Consider the following 25151-nt stretch of genomic DNA (forward strand, 5'->3'; position numbering starts at 1 on the left):
ACTGTGCCAGAGGATGTATCCTTGGCGGCGAGACAGGAATTAGCTGAGGGATGCTGCCAGGCCTCTCCTGCTGTAGACCTGTGCTTCTCTGCAGCTGCACACCAAATGAGGAGGGGGAAGAAGTCAGGCAGCGCTCCTGGTGACTAAGGGGAGCCTTGGTCATGAGTTTCCCCGTTCCTGCTCTGTGCCACTGCTAGACTGGCCCTCCAGGACCCATCCATGTATGCCACCACTTCTGCTGCTGGTACCCTTTCTGGTGAACGTGCTGCAGATAAGCCACAAGAAGATAACCTGAGCTTATTAGCTTTATGCTGTGGGGCTGGATGTTCCTTGGTTCCTCAGTGGTTTCTTGGTTATAGCTGGTATGAAGAGAAGGTAGTAGAGTTTCAGTTGTTTGCAGATTTGGGGAGAACCATGTAGGAATCTCCAGCGTGGGGGAACCTACATTGTAGTCTTAAAAGAACTAGAATAGCTTGGTATTTGAATTAGCCAAATCCAAGCATTGTGTGCGTGTCCCTTCAAAAGGTCACAGCCAGGCATACATATGGAAATATACTGACCTACATTTATTATGGCAGCCATTTCTTCATCCACCCCCCCTCCTCACCAGTTGCCTCCCTACTCACTGTGCTATTTTTAGAATCCACTTTACCCACCATGGAAGAGGAGAATCTCAAACAAGCTAATTAGAAAAGGGAAGCAAGAGCTCCAGTACAGTTTTAATGTCAGCAGCAGGGCTCTGGATTGCAGAGAGAGAGAGAGAGAGAGAGAGAGAGAGAGAGAGAGAGAGAGAAGTCAGCTTGTTGCAGAGAACACTTCGATTTACTACTCTGACCTTAAAGACTCCCTCTGTGTTTGACTTTGATTTGCCCTTCTGTTAAAGTGATTTTGGAACACTTGCGTTTGAGATGGAGGAGCCTTTCAGAATCCAGAGAGGAGTCTGCAAATAAGTAATATTATCTGGTTTGTTTGTATGTTTGTTTGTTTAAACTCCCCCTATTTTGGGGGGTGCCAATTTAAGAAAATGGGGGGGGGGGAGACTATCCGTGTATAAGACGAGCCCAGATATTGAACAACATTTTAGAGTAAAAAAAACATAGTCTTATACAAGAAGGTGTCTCTAAGTTGCAAGCTACTCTGGAAAACTCTGGTTCTTTTTCGAGTAAAATAGGTCAAGGGGAAAAACTTAAAATCCATCAGATTCGGTAATGTGAAAAAAAAGAGAGTTCATATTATTTTATTGCCATTGATTTATTAATCACCTTCTAAACAACCGCCTCAAGGAGATGTTCACTGAAGAGGATTAAAAACAGATAAAAACACAAAAAGCAGCACATACATTTAAAATGAAACTAAAACCATAAAAAGTGGACACGCATATATAAAAACAATTTCTAAATCCATTATAGATACAGATTCTATGCTGAAAAGGCTTGTTGAAAAAGGAAGGTCTTTAATATGCACCAAAGAGACAGCAGAGGGGATGCCTGTCTGATACCTAACAGAAAGGAGTTCCAGAGAGTATGTGCTTGTCTCCCTGAAGGCCTGAGTCCACTACACTTTAAAGCCCTAAACGGCCTCGGCCCAGTATACCTGAAGGAGCGTCTCCACCCCCATCGTTCTGCCCGGATGCTGAGGTCCAGCGCCGAGGGCCTTCTGGCGGTTCCCTCATTGCGAGAAGCAAAGCTACAGGGAACCAGGCAGAGGGCCTTCTCGGTAGTGGCGCCTGCCCTGTGGAACGCCCTCCCATCAGATGTTAAAGCGATAAATAACTACCTGACATTCAGAAGACATCTTAAGGCAGCCCTGTTCAGGGAAGTTTTTAATCTGTGATATTTTAGTGTATTTTTGGTTTCTATGGAAGCCGCCCAGAGTGGCTGGGGAGGCCCAGCCAGATGGGCGGGGTACAAATGATAAATTATTATTATTATTATTATTACACTGCACGGAACGCACCTCCTGATAAGACGTCCTCTTCATAAAATGAAAAAAGGATAAAACTTTTCAGAGAGTGAACCCTTTTCTGTCTCCATCCATCCGCATGGTGGAGACCAACATATTGCTCCCAATATCTTGAGAGTTAAAGCGGGCGGGGAAATATGTTTAAAATTATGCTAAGAGTGACCACATTAGGTGTTGCTACTGTTGCATCTACTGCGGACCTTAAAGGAGTTGAAAATAAAGAACTGGAGTTCTCCATGTCCTGTTTAGCATATTATTTGCTCTGGTTCCTGCTGCTTTCGCATTAATGGCAGGGCTGTGGAAGGAATGCTAATGAAAGGCTGGCTTAGGGAGTATTAAGTGTCATTAAATAAGAGCTGGCAATTGCTTGTAAAACATCTTGGGAACTATTACATTTCTGAATATTAGAGTGAGGGACAGTTGGACTGAATAATCTGTTGTCACATCGACACTGTTTAGAGCCCCCAAGCTGGAAGGAAAGCTCCCTCCCCACCCCGCTTAAAACTATCTGCTCGCAGTCAGGTCAATATTTGGCAAATGCTAATTGCTCAGGTGTTGCTTGTGATCTGTCTCAGCAATAACAGCCTCCAGTTGTCTGTTTTGTGCTACTTTGTTGATCTGAATAAAGACCAGCTGGAGAACTGCCTGAGACAAGGCAAGCAGTTAACAACTAAGTGATCATTAGTTTGTTCCTTTTAAGAGAGAAACACCCGGCTTTCTGAAATGTTAAAAAGCTGCCATGCTAATAACTTCTTGATCCCCCCCCCCCCGAATTTGAAAGTATATCCAAGTGTTACTCTGTTTTGTTGTTTTGGTTTTTTATAATATCGCTTGGGAAATATCCATCAAATTGGTTGTTGCTTTTAAAGTGCTTATTAACAGATGGACCTACTGATTTAGGAAATGTAAGATAGCCAGGTATTAATAGAAACTGAATGACAACATATTCTGCATATGTTCAGAATTGGTTGCATATCTATTAAAAAAGGTAACGGACCCCTGACAGTTAAGTCCAGTCACGGACGACTCTGGGGTTGCAGCGCTCATCTTTCTTTACTGGCCGAGGGAGCCGGCATTTGTCCACAGACATCTTCCGGGTAATGTGGCCAGCATGACTAAGCCGCTTCTGGCGAAACTCTTTACCTTCCCGCCAGAGCGGTACCTATTTATCTACTTGCACTTTGACGTGCTTTTGAACTGCTAGGTTGGCAGGAGCTGGGACTGAGCAATGGGAGCTCACCCCATCGCGGGGATTCGAACCGCCAACCTTCCGACTGGCAAGCCCCAAGCTCAGTGGTTTAGACCACAGCGCCACCCGTGTCCCCTCTGCATATCCATTTAGGTTTTACTAAATTAACAGAGAGGGGAAATGACATAATGGTAGGATGTTTTATTACAGAGTAGCTCTACTACCACTTTGCAATATTATTTGTCGTCTCTTGAAGATGAGAACACGGTGGATGGAAGATGAGTGTTAGGAAATTTGGAAGTGAAGGATGCCACAAGTTTAGATTACTTACAGGAGCATTACAAAGATGTCTCTAAATGTAACATGAAGGCTGGCAATTTTAACCTCACCATGTGGGAATCCCTTACAGATGACTGTGGCACATGGATACAGGCAGTCAGGTCATATATCTACAGCAGTGACTAGAGAACAAATAACTGCAGGGAGGAGTGCAGAAAGAAGTAACACCATGGTGCATCTGCATCAGCACAAGTGGATGTCTTCATTTTCCCCAGCTGCAACAAAACATATCTCTCCCATATCAGGCTGTACAGCCACAGCAGGCGCTGCAACTCTCCAGTGGTTTGACTTCACCCCCAAAGCTGCCCTCCTCCATTGTCTCCCAAGGCAGACTGATGCCTGCCTCCCAACTAACCAAGCAATCAACAAATCTGCATTCAGAGCACTTTTACATGACATGAACTCCCATTGCTTTACCAGAAAAAACTCTGTGGTTTTGTTTTGCTTTTTGGTATTTTATTTTTAATGTCCTGGTACCTTTATTAAGAGATGCAGAGTGGTGGGAAATTGCACAGACACACCTCAAGAGACAGCTAGGAAATAACTCTGGTGAAATATCGGGTTTGTATGTTTTTGCAAAAATGCAGGAAATTATGAAAAATAGATGCCGTAAATTGCTTTAGTCACAGTAAGTTGCTACTGATGTTCCTATTTGATGCAATAACTTATTCTCCTATTCGGAAAGTTCTGCTTATTAATTTTATTGCTACTTCTATGCAAGCATCGTTCAAATATGTGCACAGAGCTCTGTGAAGCACAGACACCAGCTTCCATCTTTTTCATTGTTTAACGTTTGTGATACCCTCTGTGTTAAACCCAAATCCACCACATTTCACTCAACTGATAATTATACATCTTACCAGTGACCAGTGCTAGAGGATTTTACACTGAGGCAGGAACAGAACCAGTACATTTTTACTCCGCTTATATTTACGCTCCTCATAACTTTCCATCTTCCTTTGTTTGTCTCCATGGCTGGCTGATATAAGCACCAGAGAAGTATCATAGTATTTCCAAGACTTAAGCACACGGTCAGCTGCTTTGCATGACATGGTAAGCCCAGCTATGGTTTATAAGTACCGTTTGAATGTCCAGCCTCCTAGAGAAGAGCTTGCAGCCGCTTTGCTTCTCACTAATCTTCTTAATATATATATATAAATTTAATGTGACACTAGACTGACCTAAACCAAACCAAGGCAAGCCAACCTGAGCTCATGGTTAAGCTTTCTCCCCACTAACCACGAGCTGTGGCCAAGTATAAACTCTGCCAAGAACCTTGCTGCAATGGGATAAAACAAACAAACTGGGAGAAGCAAAGCAACTCCCTCTCTGGGAGCCAACACATTTAATAATAATAATAATAATAATAATAATAATAATAATAATAATAATAATTTATTATTTATACCCCGCCCTTTGGCTGAGTTTCCCCAGCCACTCTAGGCAGCTCCCAATCAAGTGTCAAAAACAGTACAGCGTTAAATATTAAAAACTTCCCTGAACAGGGCAGCCTTAAGATGTCTTCTGAATGTCAGGTAGTTGTTTATCTCTTTGACATCTGATGGGAGGGCATTCCACAGGGCGGGTGCCACTACCGAGAAGGCCCTCTGTCTGGTTCCCTGTAGCCTCACTTCTCGCAATGAGGGAACCATGAGAAGGCCCTTGGAGCTGGATCTCAGTGTCCGGGCTGAACGATATGGGTGGAGACGCTCCTTCAGGTATACAGGACCGAGGCCGTTTAGGGCTTTAAAGGTCAGCACCAACACTTTGAATCATGCTTGGAAACGTACTGGCAGCTTTGGAAAGCTATAGTAAAAAGAGTGCAGCGCATCCCACTTTCTTGGGAACTGTATGATGCAAAGGTGCTATTGGTTTATGGAACTCACGTGACCTTTTAATTTTAATTCAGTTGGAGAAGTATGCAAGCATAATAAAAGTGGAAAGTAATTATGATACAGTAAAACCCACAATGGTATTTGGTTTTTTTTAAAATATTTTATCAGGAAAGCCATATATGCAGAACTGGCTGCCTGGGAAGTAGGCTGCTAAAATACCATCAATGGCTTCTGTTTATCAAATCTGTTGTGCCTTGGGAGGCTTTGGGGACACACTCGTCAGGAGGCAAGGCTCTCAAAAAAGAGCCGTATGATAGCAGGAAAGTCCTGGTTCCATAATAGTTTAACCAAGTCCAGTGCAGTCTAGCAGGTAAACTATATAAAAACACTACAGCCACGCATTTTGTCTCCTAGGCAGTAGGATCCTTATGCAAAGATCACTCCTGCTTTTCTGAACTTCTGGTTGTCACTAGAATCAAATGATTTGGATGGGTGAAGATAACGAACTTAATTTGTTCTGGAGGTCCGTTCTTAACCTGAAACCGTTATTAACCTGAGGTACCACTTTAGCTAATGGGGTCTCCCGCTGCCGCCGTGCGATTTCTGTTCTCATCCTGAGGTAACGTTCTTAACCCGAGGTACTACTTCCGGGTTAGCAGAGTCTGTAACCCGAAGTGTTTGTAACCCAAGGTACCCCTGTATTCAAATCCTGATAAATTGTCTTTTCAGTAAGATCCCCCTCTTTCCCAAAAGGGTAGTCTCTTTGATAATATTTGAAGTCTAAAAGAATTTTACATGCATGTTAGGAATTTTTATCCCTAGATTTAACTAATATACCATTACCTGGCCTAGAGCAAGGTACTGATGTATTGAAATAAAGTTCAGATTTCAAGCATGGTGAGCAATATAGCACAACCATCTCTCTTAAGATACTCTGAATGTAGTAGTAAGTAGATAACAAAGGGTGTGTGTGTGTGTGTGTGTGTGTGTGTGTGTGTGTGTGTGTGTGATTTCTTTATTAAATTTGTCAGCCCAGGGCAACCCACAGTGACTTACAAATAAATAAATAGACAATAAACCCCACATGCATACATTAAAGCCAAAAGGAAAGAGAAATAAATTTAAAACATCCCACCCACTTCTAAAAGGCCACAGATAGTTAAAGGTCAAAGGCCTGGCTATGGAGGAAAGTTTTTGGCTGGCGCTATATATATATATATATATATATATATATATATATATATATACACACACACGCGGGTGGCGCTGTGGGTTAAACCACAGAGCCTAGGGCTTGCTGATCAGAAGGTCGGCGGTTCAAATCCCCACGACAGGGTGAGCTCCCGTTGCTCGGTCCCTGCTCCTGCCAACCTAGCAGTTCAAAAGCACATCAAAGTGCAAGTAGATAAATAGGTACTGCTCTGGTGGGAAGGTAAACGGCATTTCCGTGTGCTGCTCTGGTTCGCCAGAAGCGGCTTAGTCATGCTGGCCACATGACCCGGAAGCTCCCTCGGCCAATAAAGCGAGATGAGCGCTGCAACCCCAGAGTCGGTCACGACTGGACCTAATGGTCAGGGATCCCTTTACCTTTATATATGTGTGTGTGTGTGTGTGTGAGTGAGTGAGAGAGAGAGAGAAAGAGAAGGGGGGGGAGGGAGAGAAATTTACATAAAACCTTTCATATGGTAACAAAACAGGTTTTGAAATGCTCTGGACAGTGGTCTGTTTGAATCCTGCTGCCACTTAATAATGAAAAGGCTGCCACATTTTGAGGCCTAGAAATAAGAATTTTGTAAATTTGATAAATTCTAATGATTATTTTTTTTTAATTAAAAATTGCCAGTGGTCACTTTAACAGCATGCTTAAGTTGTACTTCCATGGTGGCACTTGAATGCTGCTGCTGTTGTTTTGGTGCCACTCCGTAGAACTTCCCAAAATGCAAAATGTTGGTATCAAAAGTGAAGACATTTGATTCTCTCATACTATTTGAAACCACATGTTCATGGATATATTGCCAGAGTCCACTGTCAGTCAAAAAATTTTGTAAACTGATATGAACATCTGAATTTTTAAACAGACCCAAAAAATGGCATTGCTGTTTCAGTGGGGGTTCTCTCAACCCCCCAGTAAATGGTACTGAGTATCTTTATGGTGTGACAGATCTGGCAGATACGTGGTGGATTATCTCAGCGGCCCAGATGGAGCGCCTGCCGCTTTATCAAGCGAAATGGTTGGACAGTTGCAAAGTTATGTGAAAGAAGGCTGCCATTTTACCATCCTGTTCTGCCAAACTAGCAACTGTACGTCCCCAGCTCTTGGCTTCCTCTAGACAGAGCCTTAAGGCCTGGCTGTCTGTGGATGCGCATTCGTGCAGCGGCGCTGCCAAATCGAAACTTCAAAAATGAGAGGAGTTGCCGGACTGTGGTGTCCTCTATTGCTGAGCCTGCAGGGTGATGTGGAATTAGGCATGACCCTACAGCTGCAACCAAACCACCTCCTGACAGCCTCCAGCTAGTTTTGATAGACTTGTCCTTGCTGGTCTTGCCATCTGGGTTCTAAGCAGCAGCACAATAAACCCATCTCCAAATGACACAGAGCGAGAACCAAAGGAGAAATAACTTGCAGTTCTTCTGTAGGGATGTTCAGGAGGCTTAGTGAGTATGAAATATGTTGCCGTTTTAGTCCAATTTCGTGATCCTGATTTATATTACCCCAATCTGTACTACTTGTCCCAAGGACAGGCTCCCACTCCCACTACCTCTGGCTTGGCTTCCCCTAATGTAATAATTGTTCTTTAACTTGGCATAAAACGATAGGGCCATTTTGCCAATGCTACCGTTGTAAGCTATTGTTCAGTGTACAAGTGATTGAGTTATCCCGCTTCTACTGAGATCAGCATAAAAGGAGGAGAGAGAGTGGTCATCAGAACACCATGGTATTTAGAGCGACGTTGTTTGTGCAAGCGTGCAAGTTAAATGGGAAAGAAATGCAGTTTCTGGGACTGCTTCCATTGGCAAATCTACGATCCACGTTAGAAAGCTTGTGAGAAGTAAAAGATACCCAGTTACTTGGGAAATGAAGAGCTGCTATTGTGTAAAGAAATGTTCAAGAGAAGAACCATTTTATATAAATACAAACAGATAATTAGAAAGATAATGGAAATGAAGAAAATTCAAGTGTCTGGGTGGTAATGCTACTTTTAAAATTTATATATTTAATCTACAAGTTTTGGGGGAAAATATTTGACTAGGATGTCTAAAAAAAGCTCCTCAAAGGTTTATATTAGCTTTAATTAGATCTAGACAGAATTCATTATTTTTAATGGCTTTTCATCAGTGAGCTGAAGTCATTATTTGAAATGTACAGTAGCAAGTAGCAAAACAAGCTAATTTGGGGGGGGGGCTTCTATTTAAAGTCAGCCTATGTATTAAAGAAGCTATTATTAAAACTACAGTTAGAAAGATGATATTATCTGAACTATGAACATTGGAGTTGAAGGTCTAAGCAAGGATTTTGCCCTCTCCTCCATATAGAGGGAAGCAGTATTTTTTTAAAAAAGGAAAGAAAAACAGAAAAACAAAGTTTGAAAAGAGTTTACAGAGGACTTGGAAAAGAAGAACAGCCTTGGTATATTAGGCCAATGGCTCACTGAGTGAGCCTGCTGCCTCCAGCCCACGGCTGTGTGCTAGACCAGCCTATATTGAGGACGTGGTCTGGAAACACATTTTTTGAAGCATAGCATGGGGACTAACGGAACGACAACAAAAATGGATTTCTCTGGCCATTACGGTCGCTAAGAGACTTAATGCTTCGAGCCTGGAAGGATAAATACTCACCAACTATTACTCAATGGTCTGAAGTCCTTAGTGCCCTTGCTATATTTGAACATATTCTCTGTAAACACCAACTTCATTTGGATACCTATCCAGACTATATCAATCTGTATGTGTAAATTAAGGTGGATGCATTGATGCTTATAGTATTCATCATGTGAGCTGTGGGGTGTTTGAAATTCATTTCTCCTGCTGCTTTTTAAATGCTTTATTATTTTCCCATTCCCAGCTCCATGTCAGCAGAATGAGTTGATGGCTCCACCCCTTGATTTAAGGCAGGAGCAGAACCACTTTATTATTAAGGTTTTATTACTTTATCTATTACTTATCTTATAAACTGCCTTTAAGAGCGCAACTGCCCACCCAAGGCAGTGTACAAAATTCCATAAACATATAATAATATACAGAACCTTCAGTTTAAAGCCATTTTACACATACCCTTAACACTGAGCAATAGCAATGACCATTCATTAAATGAATAAAGGTGGGTTGAAATAAAAATGTTTAAAAGATTTCTCATTATATTGACAAAGATGGAAACACACAGGTTTCCTGGGGGTGTTTTAATGCTTTTCTTTAAAAAAAAAATTTATCAGAGTGATATTTACATACCTTCCAAGTGTCCCAATTTTCCAGGGACAGTCCTGGAATTACAGAAGCCATCCTGGTTTCTGATTTGATCCTGGAGTGTCATGATTTTCTTTTCTCTCCTCTCCATGTCTCAGAGAACAATTAAAAGTAGTGTGTGTGTGTGTGTGTGCTGTTTTTAACATTTTGAATACCCACTATTAATTTTCAAGAGCACTTTTTAAAAAACAAACAAACAAACATCCCAAGACAAGAGGAAATGCATATGATTGGCAGTGTCATCCTGTGTACTTTCTCAAGTGTCTAATGCTGAAGAAATATATATATAGTGTAGAATGGCAATCGTACTTTGATGTAGGGAATAGGCAATCAATACCTGCAAGCTAGAAAAAGCATTCTATTTCCTCCCCTAATGATATAGGGCTGTTGTTGTTTGGCAAGACAATGCTGTTTGGAGCATGAGACACTTAAAAAAAGAATTAATTTGAAATCTGTAGCAGAAGATCAGTTTCAATTAAAACCGCACTTGAGTGTTCATGGACAGAAAAGCTAGCCGTTAGCTCTAAACCTTCTAGCACTTAGCAGTGAATAAATGGATTCCATTGCAACCAAATGTCTTGATTACAAACTTAATAAAATATCTATCTATATGGCTGTTATATAGTTTCGAAACAACAACAAACGTTTAAAATTAAAATGAAGTCCCAAGTATTTTTTCCCCTTATTTTTCACTCTTGATGGTGGTGGTGGGGTTTCAACATAGTTCTGAGGAGATTGCTCTGTCAGTGCAAACATTTATGCATTTATGACTGAAAGGTTTTCCCTCTCCCGTGTGTTGTTCTTGGGGTTATCCGGACAAACCCCCAAGTCAGTTGAGAGGGCATGCAGAGGGAGGAGAGAGGGAAAGCCCCATTGCACCAGCAGATATCCCTATGTGGGCTTCTGCTTGCTGGACTGGTTAGCTGATTCCGCCCCTTAATATTTGGTAGCTGTAACAAAATGTCTGCTCATCAGTTGGATTTGTAAATGACTTTTGGTTCTGATCTTCATCAGTAGGCATATTTTTGGCTTTCTGTGGGATAAAAGTTTTAAACTAATTAAGAAGTGGTGGTGGAATGTTCTTAGAAGTGAAATTCCAATAATGATCCGAAGTATATTAACAGCTGGAGAATACCTTTGTAAATACGGTGATAATTTATGTCGTGTGTGGGGCACAGGGGAACTAACTGAAGTGTTCGTTTCATAACTCAACTTTACCATCTTGGCTGAGCCGTCACTACAAAGTGTTCTTCCTCTTTTGAAACAGGTGCATATGGTCCTGAGCACTGGGTCACTTCAAACGTGGATTGCGGAAGAACTCAGCAGTCTCCCATAGATATCGTAGATCATCAGGCACATGTTGGAGAAGAATATCAAGAAATACACCTGGTTGGTTTTGATAATGAATCCTCTAACAAGACATGGATGAAAAATACCGGGAAAACTGGTGAGGACTGCATGATTACTTTCTTATGGTTGATTATTTGCATTCTCTCATGGTTAATTATAAAGGCCATAATTATATGGCCGGCCATTCATCCACATGGCTAAGAACTGCATGGAGAGTGAACATGTGGCTGTGCCCGCTGGCCCCACTCCATCAGCTTTGCCGTACTGGGCTTGACCCTCATCACCATTCACACATTGGGAAAAGGACATGTACCGAATCCTGTGCTGTGTGTTTGTTTGTTTGTTTGTTTGTTTGTTTGTGTGTTCCCCATGATGTGGAAGAAGAAGAGGAGTTTGGACTTTATACCCCACCTTTCACTCCCCTTAAGGAGTCTCAAAGCGGCTAACCATCTCCTTTTCCCTCCCCCCCCCCCAACAAACACTCTGAGAGGTGAGTGAGGCTGAGAGACTTCAGAGAAGTGTGATTAGCCCAAGGTCACCCAGCAGCTGCATGTGGAGGAGCGGGGAAGCGAACCCGGTTCACCAGATTATGAGTCCACCGCTCTTAATCTCTACACCACACTGGTTCCCTATGGGAGCAATAGGAACCCTATGGGAGGCTCTCTTTTTACAGATGTTCCCCTCCAACAAAGGGATGGGGTCATCAGTGTGGCTCTACTGTCTTGCTCCATGAAATTCTTAATTGCAGGAGTGAACATCAGAATAGGAGCTACAAAGATCTCCTTTTATTGTTTTTCTCAAGTTGATTCTCAATATGATGCCCAATCTCTACTGTAAATATATCCCTAGTTAGGTTGCTAATCTTTATATTATATAAGGACTTGGGGGAAAGACTATGCAACCCAATATCAAGGAGTGTAAGACAATGAAAAGACCAAAGATGTTCTGAAAGTTGGGGGTGGTTGTCAAAATAACTGCCTATAGTTGTGAAATCTTAAGGGATTTTAAAAAACAAAAACAGGCAGAAATAATATTCCTGTGTTTTTTAAAAATAGCTTTGTTATTGCTTGCTTCTTTCATTGTTATATTCATAAGTTTTCGTCATAATGCTTCAGTCGCACTCAGTTTCCTGTGCTGTCAGGTGTAAAACCTTTAATACAAGATGCTTCTGGCCTTGTTAGTGACCCACAAGGGGCTTAAGCCAGGTGGCAAAATACTCTTGTGTCACCCATACTATTGCCTGGAGAAAGCAGTGGCTTTTAGGAATATAGAGATTGGTTGGTCAAACAATTAAAAAAAACACCATCTTGAGTTAGTATTTTTTTTAAACAGAAGTTTTATGTTTATTTATTATTAAAGATACTATTAAATGGCTAAATCTGAAAAAAAGATTTTTCACCTGAGATGCAACAGCTGCTTAGTTGTTTATACTAAAAACTGCGGTGAAATCCCATACCTGTCTCTGCAGAAATAAGTCCCTTGAGATAAATGAGGTTTACTCCCAGGTGGGTAGATGCTGGATAACATACCCCATTGAACTCAGCAGTAGGCTCAGTAGAATTGCACCATTAAGCACACGGAACCAAAGTAAACTTTGTAGGAATTGTATACACTGAATTGCAGTGAAAGGGACAAAACTTTAATGTAGGCCATTAAATTATTTTTTTAATTATTTCGTTCTACTTTATTGATTACTGCTAAATATATTTGTAAAAAGAGAAAAGCTTTAAGGAGAATAGTTGTTAAAATAAATATCTCATTTTTTCATGATAAAATTCAAGGTTACTTACTGTTCTGCCTATTTAACAGAAGACCAACGAAGTAAGTTTCATGAGAGAAGAATTATGTATATATAGGAAAAAAGTTGTGAGTATAAGGGTGTGGCTGATACAGAAATAAATAACTGGAAAACAGTATGGGCTCCTTATCAATGGAAGCTTTTTCTCCAGTCCCAAAACATTCAGCATTCTGGGGCCACTGATTTGCTCATTTCTCATTGGGCAGTTTTTGAAGTCTTAGCACCCCCCCAAACCCCCCCAAGCCTCCTGGTATTAATGTGTGTGCATTAGTTCTGTATTAGAATATAGGATATGCATGTGTCATCGTCCCCCCCGCCACTTTCATTCCTCATAACTATGTTGTGTGAATAGAACTATGTGGAACAATTCTCTTTAGGTCTGTTCATAAGCAAGTTCTGCTGAGTTCAGTGAAACTTTCCCCTATGTATTTGTGCATAAGATTATAGCTGTAGATTTCCACTCCTAAGGTCTGTAATGCTTTAGATCTTTTTGCTTGCACTTCCGCTCTCCAAGGAAAGCCCTGAGCTTCCTTTCCATATAGAGCTTGTAGGCTCAAAATGTTTGCATGCTCCCCACCCCCGCTTTTGTAATTACAGAAACTGCTATTTGGATGTAGTGTGTGCTTCTAAATATTTATAGAAACTTCTGCATTAATAAAAATCCAACTAAATAGTTTACTGCTACGTGCCAGAAGAGTTTGCATCTGCATTGGCTTGAGTCCTTTTTTCCTACAAAATTTTCTGCAGTGGAATTTTAATAGGCAGTCCAACATCCATTTATACAAGGGTGAGAGGGCAAAGAGAATATTTAGTGAAGCCACATGGGGCTTTCTGGAATCCCAAGGCATCAAGAAGTGTGAGAACTGAGCTAAGGAAGGTTCTTACCCTTATTGAGTGCTTCAGGTAGTGCAAGACTGTGGTCAATGCAGCAGGTTTTTCTTAGCCCCTAAGCAATGTGAAATGAAGTCCATGTCCCTGCTGTGTGCATTGAGCAATACTAGCTTGGACATAACTGGCATGTTTTACTTATTCTGCCCCCCCTCCATTGATCTGGTGGTTCAGTGATTTCACTGCAGCAGTACCAAGTTGGCACTTTGATTTTATTTTTAACTTGTCCGCACTGCCTTTTGAATCATAAAAGCGTTGGAACAGACCACAAGGGTCATCTAGTCCAACCCACCATGGGGCTTGAACCTGTGACCCTGAGATTAAGAGCAGGGGTAGACAACCTAAGGCCTGGGGGCTGGATCCAGCCCAATTGCCTTCTCAATCTGGCCCGCGGAATCAGCGTGTTCTTACATGAGTAGAATGTGTCCATTTATTTAAAATGCACCTCTGGGTTATTTGTGGGGCCTGCCTGGTGTTTTTACATGAGTAGAATGTGTGCTTTTATTTAAAATGCATCTCTGGGTGATTTGTAGGGCATAGGAATTCATTCATCCCCCCCCCAAAAAATAGTCTGGCCCACCACATGGTCTGAGGGACGGTGGACCGGCCCACGGCTGAAAAACGTTGTCGATCCCTGGCTTAGGGCCTCATCAAACCTAAATCCGGCCCTGATCAGTAGGTGAGGTGAGGAGGTTGGTGCAGTGTTAATGCTCCAGCAGGAGCACCAGATTGGCTCCACTGGTGCGTTTGCAGCTCACCAGCCTAACTTCTCCTGGCAAGCAACAGCAACGTTACCACAGGTCCAGTGAGCTGTAGCACAGCAACATGCCATTTGCTGCTGCAATTCAACAATGTAGTTATCCTTGCCAGAGGATAAGGGCTCGGATCTGATGTTAGGGAATACAGCCACAATAGAACTCTGAATTAAAACCACTAATAATGAAGGTGCATTGGAGTAAGATTGCTTATTATGTTGTTACCCTAAACGTATTTACTTTGAAATAAGTTCAAATTAAATCAATGGGACTCAATTCCATATGCAGGCATCCAGACTTGGGGGTTAAGGTATGACAAAAGAGTTAGAACTTTAAGATAGTAATGTTAGCATGGATGGCAAAAGAAGGTCTTAAAAAATATTGGCAGGCTTTGCCCAGACACATAAAAAAACTGGAACAAATCTCCTTTCTAAGGTGGTAGGTTGATGAAGTTTGAAAATTCTAGGTTTGAAAGGTTGTCATGTAAACATGTTTAAATAGGGAATTCCAAAGCCTGGTAAAATTTCCATACAATAACAACAACAAGAAGAAAAATAACTTAAATGGATGAAATGAGACATGGATTCTCATTTCTAAGCTCAGTATAAGGGGGGCTCATAGCTAAGTGCCTTCAAGTGTGGGGGCCTGATATCAGTGTCCCCTCCATAGTGGTTAAGAGCAGCAACAGGACCATCTGCAGCAAATGCCTATGAACCACCCACCTTTTTTATCCTCCACAACCACAGTGCAATGTGGGACCATCAAAACAGCTGTTTTCCAACTGTCCACTGATTCTGTCCTGTAAATCAAAGGATGAGGACATGTAAGGAAGGGAAGGCCTGGTACAGGGTGGGTGTCCCCAGGTGGCCTTGTAGACACTCAAGAAAGTTGGGTGTTTACACCAGCTCTGCTTTCTTCCAGACCCTCTAAGGCAGGGGTCAGCAAACTTTTTTCAGCAGGGGGCCGGTCCACTGTCCCTCAGACCTTGTGGGGGGCCGGACTATATTTTGAAGGGGGGGGAAAAGAACAAATTCCTACGCCCCACAAATAACCCAGAGATGCATTTTAAATAAAAGGACACATTCTACTCATGTAAAAACACGCTGATTCCCGGATTGTCCGTGGGCCAGGTTTAGAAGGCAATTAGGCCGGATCTGGCCCCTGGGCCTAAGTTTGCCTACCCATGCCCTAAACTACTGAAGGTAATGGGGCCCTTTGTATGTCTAGCTGTCCTTTGTCAACAACAAATTGTCACTTTTTCTGTGTTGAATATATGCTGCAGTGGTACCTCGAGTTTCAAATGCCTCAGGTTACAAACGTTTCAGGTTACAAACTCAGCTAACCTTGAGTTACCTCGAGTTGAGAACTTTGCCCCAGTATGAGAACGAAAATCGTGCACCAGTGGCGCAGCGGCAACAAGAGGCCCCATTAGCAAAAGCACGCCTCTAGTTAAGAACAGTTTCAGGTTAAGAACGGACCTCCGAAACGAATTAAGTTCGTAACTAGAGGTACCACTGGATATGATAATTTATGGCTGTAATAGGTATCTAAAGCCATTTGCCACTGTTGCTGTATGTAGGTTTTATTTTATTTGTTTTTTATCTTATATTTTGGAAATGTACATCCAGGGTTTTTTTTCTTCAGATTTTTTGGGGGGCCCCAAGAGAGTGGGGCCCTACGCTATAGCTTGTTTAGCTTATATGTAAATCCAGCACTGCTTCTGATAAGTTCCAGCAATGCAGCTGACCAGCAGTCAGATGAGCGGCCACGCCATCTGCGACTGTTTAAATGACCATAGTACAAATAAAGTTTAATAGTAATAATTAAAGCTATCTTTCTAGCTTTGATATCGGAAACATTTCCTGATTATATACTTACAAAGCTTTGTGGTTTTCTTCACTAACTAAAGAACGAAATGTGAGGAGGTAAAATACTTGCCAAATGCTTCCTTGCACTGGTTCTAGGTTTACTCTACATATCACAGGCATGGAAGCTTAGTGCTTTGGCAAGGATCCACTCGCTTTACAGCTAAGCGGAAACAATGTTTAAATACTTTGATTTTCCCCTTTCATTAGGAAATACAGTACCTAGGGTCTTTGCCGTGTTTGCAACAGCCAGCATGTTTTATAGGTCATCATTTTTTAAGTAAAAAAGTTTCAAGGTAATTTTAAAAGATATTAGTGGTGAAATCTTGACAAAATTAACTAGCATTCAGTTTTTACTAATCAGAATTCAAGCCTTTCTTGCTGGGGGTGAGATTTTTATTGAATTATGGATATGCAAATTTGCAGCTTAAATTTTAGATATTAACTATCAAGTCAGTTTTTTATGTTCAATGTTTTCTTAAATAGAGAGATAGTGTGTAAATTTTACAAATTTTCTTATGTCCATTTTATTTTACTAATTATTGTAAAACATATATCCCACACTCTTCAGCTAAAGGAAACTCACATTGTAGCTTATGTAAGAACAGTACCAGGGCAGTAGTTGCCTTGGACGTCACACCAAACCATAGTTTAGTGTGATGCAAACGAGCCCAGGTAAGACTTGGCGCACACACACATCAAAGTGATACATAGCGCTTGGATATTCGGCATTAGATCATAACCATGGCTGCTCCAGCAGAGTTTCATGACCTTAAAACTGTTGGGATAGAGTTACTGAAAAAGGGAGAAGTAGGTTTGTGTGTGCCTGCCTGTGTGTTTTTGAGATCTTGCACAGCCTAGTAAGAGACACTGTAAAATGAACAATTAGATGAACATTTCAGATTGTACATCTTCCTAATTATCCTTTTAATTATTAATCCAAAGCAAGTAAAATGACCCCTGACAGAGCCATAAATGATTTAGATACCATCAAATATTTATACAATGCAGCTGAATCCCGCCGTGCATTGTAACAGATTCACGGGAGCCTGCGTTCTTGTGGGACAGCCCATAAAACATGTCACCTTTTAAAAAACCTCTTTAGCTGCCTTCCCTGTTGCACAGACCATCGTGCTTTTACAAATTCCCCCTCCTGATTTTTCACCTAATTTTGGTACCACACATTCCTTTTTTAAAAAAAGTATGTTGCATCAATTCTGACTCATTCTCAGATGATGTATTTCATAGAATCATGGCATTGGAGTGGGCCCTGTAGATCATCTCATCCAGGGCAGAGGAACCTTTGGCCCTCTGGATGTTGCTGCTGATCTACAGCTCTCATCAGGCCCAGCAAGCATGGCCAATGACCAGTAATGGTGGGAGTTTGTAGTTTGGCAACATCTAGAGGGCCACTGGTTCTCCACACCTGATCTAGTTCAACCCCCTGCTCCGTGCAGAAAATCCAGAGTTTGAGCATCCCCAATAGGTAGCCTCTCTAGGCTTGAAGACCTCCAGAACAGGAAAGCTCTTGGAAATTGGTTGAGTTGCAGAATCCATTTGGCGGACCGTTCTGTTATTTATTGTTATTATTTATTTTAATATGAAAATTTATACATTGCTTTTTCATTTTAAAAAAGTTTAAGCGGTGAACAAGAAATCTGAAGACCATCATGAAAAAGACAGTGCTGGACAACATGCAGCATTCCTTCGTCTACCAGACAAAACTAACAATGGTTAGCAAAAGCCTTGTTGAATAGAGAGGTACTGGGCAGTCTCTGAGACAGAACATACAGTTGAAGGCGCCGCTGCAAGCGCAATGACATCAGTTTTGCTCGTAGTTATATGCCTGCCACGTGGCACCACTGATATTTTTTTTAAAACAAAAATACATTTCATTCCTTTGCTATACACCGTGAGATATCTTTCGGTTGTTACACATAGAAACGTCCCTGAAAGTGACATTGAGGAGAATTGTTTACCCATTGCTAATCTAAAAACCCATGGCTGTTAATGAAGAGGAAGAAGAAGAGTTTGGATTTGATATTCCGCTTTATCAATGCCCAAAGGAGTCTCAAAGCGGCTAACATTCTCCTTTCCCTTCCTCCCCCACAACAAACACTCTGTGAGGTGAGTGGGGCTGAGAGACTTCAGAGAAGTGTGACTAGCCCAAGGTCACCCAGCAGCTGCATGTGGAGGAGCGGGGAATCGAACCCGGTTCACCAGATTACGAGACTACCGCTCTTAACCACTACACCACACTGGCACAATGGGGTGGTTAAAGCTGCAAGCTTTACTGGTTACTAATAGTAATAATAGTTTGTTAGTGCATCAAAGGGAATGCAGGTAGCCAAACAAAATGTCAGCACTAGCCTGAGATATAACCACTGCAAATGAACAGCCCATGGTCTTTCTGGAGGTGTATCAACGAGCTGCTGCTGCCACCCATTGGAAGTTCAATATCCCTGGGGGCCAAAAAGCCTTTCTGGACATTGTTTGTCACTGGAGGTTCTTACATCTGAGAAAGTTTTTATTTTTTATTTTTTTTATAAAATATTTATTAGGGTTTTACAAAAAACAGAAATTTACAGAATAAAAAAAGAACAAGAAAAAGAAAAAAGAGAAATACAAAAAATACAAAAATACATAGAAAGAAAAAAAATACAAAATACAAAAAAACAAATAAGTAGAAAAAGTTAAAAACAAATCCATTTTTTTGAAATCTTTAAACTCGTTTGCTTGTTTCCTTGACCTCCTCACACCTCCCTTTTTTGTATTCCCATCCACATAGTCAGTTCAGCAAATCCTTACTCTCCTTCATTTATCTTAACTCTATATCTTAACATATTATAACTATATATTTTCATCCGTTATCAATCCATTTTTACATATTCTTATTAGCCTTTTTGCTAATGCCACTTAATTTCAATCCAACATCATTTTAACCTTCATTAATTTTACAATATTTCTGCAAATAGCCTTTAAATTTCTTCCAATCTTCTTCCACCAACTCTTCTCCCTGGTCTCGGATTCTGCCAGTCATTTCCGCCAGTTCCATATAGTCCATCACCTTCATCTGCCACTCTTCCAGGGTGGGTAGATCTTGTGTCTTCCAGTACTTTGCAATGAGTATTCTTGCTGCTGTTGTAGCATACATAAAGAAAGTTCTATCCTTCTTTGGCACCAATTGGCCGACTATGCCCAGGAGAAAGGCCTCTGGTTTCTTCAGGAAGGTATATTTAAATACCTTTTTCATTTCATTATAGATCATCTCCCAGAAAGCCTTAATCTTTGGGCACGTCCACCAAAGGTGAAAGAATGTACCTTCATTTTCTTTACATTTCCAACATTTATTATCGGGCAAATGATCGATTTTTGCAAGCTTGACTGGTGTCATGTACCACCTGTATACCATTTTCATAATATTCTCTCTTAGGGCATTACATGCCGTAAATTTCATACCTGTGGTCCACAACTGTTCCCAGTCAGCAAACATAATGTTATGTCCAACATCTTGTGCCCATTTAATCATAGCAGATTTAACCGTTTCATCCTGCGTATTCCATTTCAACAGCAAGTTATACATTCTTGAAAGTATCTTAGTTTTGGGATCTAACAGTTCTGTTTCCAATTTTGATTTTTCCACCTGGAAGGCAATTTTTTTGTCCAAATTATAAGCCTCCCTTATTTGATAATAGTGAAGCCAGTCTCGCACTTTGTCTTTTAATTTCTCAAAACTCTGCAATTTCAATTTGTCTCCTTCTTGCTCCAAAATTTCCCAATATTTCGGCCATTTGGCCTCCATATTGAGCTTATTCTGAGCCTTTGCTTCCATCGGTGACAACCACCTTGGGGTTTTATTTTCAAGTAAGTCTTTATATCTTATCCAGACATTAAACAATGCTTTCATGACAATATGGTTTTTAAATGCTTTATACATCTGAGAAAGTTATACATAGGTAAACCTTCCTGTGTCTCTCCCTCCCCACTCATCTTTACTCAGATAACAACAAATGAACCCACCAGTTAGGATAGTCCCAAAACTTGGTATGGGTGCATTCATTTTATTGGGGCTGACGCAAGTGCCGGGTTGCGTCCTTTCGGCACATCGCCACTGCACCTTGCAAATGGACTGGTGGATTAAGTCTGTAAAGAGAAACCGTGTATGTGTGGGTGGGTGAGAGAGAAAATGTGTGTTTGTGTGGTTTTGTGCAATCATTTTATTCCTAAAGCCCTTGGCCAATGCATACTCACAGGCACGTATATTTGTTGATTATGCAGCTGGAAAGCTCAAATATAGGAAAAGATCCCTTTGAATTAAGAGTGGTGGAGTTTCATGCAAAGTGCCCTTTGATATAGCCAAGCAGGCTCCAGCTTTTTATCTCTGCTTGTTAATGCAGCTAGCTGCTATTAATGAAAATTGACTCGTTCACTGGAGAGATAAAACCATGTGAAAATCATGTTTGCAAACGGATGAAATAGACTCATTTTGCACTGTAGCCCCGATGCAGGAATGCAGTTTGAGCTCCTTAGTAGTCCTGCTCTTAGCCCAACATAACTGCTTGCTTAGTTCTACTTTTGCAACACTGGTGGGACCAGGCATAAGAGTCATAACAACAAATGATTGACCTGGGATTTCTGTGTTGCATGAATCTATGCATCCGCTTGCAACTGTAATTTCTAATCTGCCCCTACTCACAGCCCTTGTAAAGAATTACCTAAATACCTGACAATGTATGTCTTGTTTTTACTACAGAGCCTAGGGCTTGCCGATCAGAAGGTCGGCACTTTGAATCCCCGCGACGGGGTGAGCTCCCGTTGCTCAGTCCCTGCTCCTGCCAACCTAGCAGTTCGAAAGCACGTCAAAGTGCAAGTAGATAAATAGGTACCGCTCTGGCGGGAAGGTAAACGGCATTTCTGTGCACTGCTCTGGTTCGCCAGAAGCGGCTTAGTCATGCTGGCCACATGACCTGGAAGCTGTATGCCGGCTCCCTCGGCCAGTAAAGCGAGATGAGCGCCGCAACCCCAGAGTCGTCCGCGACTGGACCTAATGGTCAGGGGTCCCTTTACCTTTACCTTTACCTTTAAAGACACTCTTGGATCCTTTTCTGGCTGAATAGCAGGGTGAAAAAGACACTTGATTAATTAATTGCTAGTATAGATTCTATAGATTCTACCCTCTGGGAAACAGGTATTGAAGCAAACACAGAGATTGAGTCTGAAACCCAAGGCTTTTTTTCCAGCTGGAACTCACTGGAACTCAGTTCTGGCACCTCTCAGGTGGGGACTATTGCCATTATAAGAGAACAAGGGAGGCGTTTGTGGTGAGTTCAGGCACCTATTTTTTTAGAAAAATAGCACTGCTGAAATCAAAGGGAGAAGGTCTGGCTAAGCACTGTGGGACTTCTGAGGAAATAAGCCTAGGATTCTGCGACACAACTCTTAAGATAAGGAACTTCATCGACAGCTGGATCCTATGGGTGTGTGTTCAGAAATAACACCTGTGTCCTGCAACAAAACATTGCAGTGTGGATTGCTTCCTGTTTGGGTTTCCAGTCAGCCGCCCATGCCATCATCCAGGACACTCCATTCCATCCCCTTCCAGCAGTCAGTAAGCATTTTGTGGTCACTGAGCACACCTAGTCCTCATTGGGCTGTTTTGCTTTGTTTGATGCTTCCCTCTTTAATGTTTTCTGGTTAACCAGAACCAAGAGTAGTTAAGCTTGAGGATTTCTAATGCTGAAATGTTTCTAGTGAGTGATGTTAGGTACTTTTTAAATGATAATAATGTAATATACAGTCAAAATAATTTTAATAAATAACAATGTAATATGCAGTCAAATTTTAACACAGCATAGACTGGCTACTAGTCATGACAGCTGTATATTACCTCCAGCGTTGGAGGGAGGTATACCTCTGAGTATCAGGTGCTGGGTAACACAAGTGGGAGAGAGTGCTATTGTGCTTATGTCCTGCTTGCAGGCTTTCCATGGGCTTCTGGTTAGCCAGTGTGAGAGCAGGATAGTGGACTTGACAGCCCTGACCTAGTAGGGCTTTTGAACATCAGCTTCATCAAATAAGGTAATGCCCGATAACGAGATATTCTTTCTAGACCATTTGGACTTCATTACTGTGCCCCTTTTACAGTACTAGTGACCATGCAGTCTAGACAATACAGGCACAAAAAGCAATTTTTTTGGTTGCAGGAGTTTAGCTTCACTCCCATATTTATGCAACTCCCTCCCAACCCACCAAGTTGAGGGATAACCTGGGCTGGCGCAAGACATTTTGGCACCTGAGGCAAACCACAAAATGGCATCCTCCTACCCGCCAGGGAAGAAGTGGGAAGTAAAAGTCCACATCAGGAACAAGGTGGAGTGGGAAGCTTATTCTAGAAATGGAGGCGCCCTGTGGATTTAGAACGCTGGGCAACCAGGATTCTAAATCACATGGGAAACCTACCTGTATAGGACATGCTCCCTGCTTCACATGTCATACCCCAGCTCCGAAGGGGAAGGAGCAGCCCAGATGACTATAGGAGGGGGACTAAACTGCAGTCCCTTTTACCAGCCTTGCCCGCTTCACGTGAGTAACACCAGAAGGCTTGTAAGATGAGTAATTGTATGGCTAGCCCCAGGGGAAGAAAGTGTTGAAGGGTTGTGATAAACACTAAATTTTCACACTAAAGGAAGAGAATTTGTTAGGATTCTTCAGGAGCAATAATGAGATGTGTATATATTGATTTTCCACTTTGATTAAATTTGTGGATGAAATCTGCCAGTGGTGCCAGCCTAGGAGGCGTTATCAATAGATATCTGTATTGGACAGTTATATGGGTGGCGCTAAGTGACCTAACATACTGGAGTTACAGAAATGCCATTTTGTCAAATATCATTGAGCATAAGGTCATGGATCTGCGGTTTAATAAAAACTTTGATATCTGTTGAGGTCTCGAGAAGGAAAGTCTCATTGAAAGCTCTGCCATGTAGCTGCTTGAAAGGCAAGTACAGTTTTGGAAGGCATTAGATGAGGTTATGAGGTGTTCAGTAGAAATGCAGAAGTACTTGCAATCTTTTATTTCATTGATTTTCTTTTTAAAAAATTTAAACAGTTTAATAAAAGGAAGAAAAGAAATTGTGTTAAGTGGTATCCATAAAACAATATAAAATTATCATAGATAATGCACAGATAAAATCAGCAGATATTAAAAACAAGTATACATAACTAAATTATGTGCCTGGATAGGCTTACTGAAATAAGTAGGTTTTTAGCAAGTGTCTAAAAGCCTACCTAATGCAAATAGTCAGGGAGTTCCAAATCTGTGATCACGTAAGTAAAATAAGCATATGATGCTAGTTACCTATACTTTATAAGAAACTTCACACCTGAGCCTTTAAGCCTGAATTCTTGATAGTGTGTTTATAGTGTGCATATGCAAGCCTGAAGGAAGTGGTCAGAGTCATGCCACTGACCACAAGCTCAATGCGTTCAAAGCTCCCATTTTTATGGAGCCTACATGTGAAAACACTTGTTTTGAAAACACGTTTTCTAGGGGCCTGGTTGAACATATGAGACCCTTCAGCTCTTTGGACCCATGTGTTTAGGCTGCTTACCAACATTACCCTATGAATGAATAGGGGCCAGAACCTGCAGCTGTGACTTCTATGAGTTCCCTCCGTGCATTCATCTGTACCCCAAAGAATTCCTGAACCAGGGACATAGTTGCCATGTAAACAACTGCAGACTTATGGTTGACATCAATGGCCGAAGTGTTTTCAATTTTGTTCTCCCCTTTCTCCCCTTTTCTTCTACTTTCAGTTGCTATCCTCTTAAAGGATGATTATTTCATCAGCGGTGCTGGGCTACCAGGAAGATTTAAAGCTGAGAAAGTTGAGTTTCACTGGGGTCAAAGCAATGGATCAGCCGGCTCGGAGCACAGCATCAACGGAAGGAGATTCCCAGTTGAGGTTGGTTGAAAGCAAGTGCACTCGCATTTTAATGAAAAGTGTATTGTTTTAATATGAGACTTGTCAGATGTGGAATTGTCAGAAGTGGAATTTGCAGATTGTATTAACTTGCTCTTTTTCCCATGAGTTTCCTTCTGGTGGTTTGCTGTTGCATTTTCACTGAAAGTTTCATTTGCTGTTCTGAAGTTACAATTTAAAATAAACAGGAGATATATGGGATTATTTGGTCGGCAGTTGACTCAAAGTCTTATGCCCAGCATAGTGGCTGCTCCACAGCTGATGCCTATATATACTAATAGCAGAGAACCTCTGGCCCATGAGCCTCTTGCTTCAGCCCTCAAGGCTTTCTTTTTTTCTTTTTGCTAAGCCACTTCTATCTGTCCTAAAGGTTGATATGCAACAAGTGGCATTTGCAGCAGCGCATGCTCAGATTTCATCAAGCCATTTGGGTTTCTTGTATATTTGTTCTTGCAATTTATAAGTGTGTGTGTGCATACATGTATGTTTGTGTGCATGTGTTTGTATCTGAGCAGAACCTGGAATATGCAGAAACTTCTATGTTGCTTGTGGGTAGCCCCATTTTGCCAAACTTACAGGTACAGTGCCACTAAATTCTCTATTGATGATGCTGACGATGGTTTCAGCGAGTTTTAGCGCCTGTTTTTTGTGTCAGTGAGCAGCAGGCAGCACTCATTTTCTACCTAGACTAGAATTACAACCCTGTGATTTTCCCTCTTTTGTCATA

At 41.5% G+C, this 25151-nt stretch overlaps 1 protein-coding gene across 6 annotated transcripts in view; it reads left to right on the forward strand.

The window, feature by feature from the left end:
- PTPRG (protein tyrosine phosphatase receptor type G) overlaps nucleotides 1–25151 on the forward strand; it is a 538241-nt gene that overhangs the window by 260234 nt on the left and 252856 nt on the right. For all 6 annotated transcript variants that reach the window (XM_083600381.1, XM_083600382.1, XM_083600384.1 and 3 more), the window contains exons 3-4: nucleotides 11054–11233; nucleotides 24258–24406. In XM_083600381.1, the coding sequence (XP_083456507.1) occupies nucleotides 11054–11233; nucleotides 24258–24406 (329 nt within the window). The remainder of the gene's footprint in view (nucleotides 1–11053; nucleotides 11234–24257; nucleotides 24407–25151) is intronic.

This window comes from Podarcis filfolensis, assembly GCF_964270895.1.
Source record: "Podarcis filfolensis genome assembly, chromosome: 2".
Classification (NCBI taxonomy): domain Eukaryota; kingdom Metazoa; phylum Chordata; class Lepidosauria; order Squamata; family Lacertidae; genus Podarcis; species Podarcis filfolensis.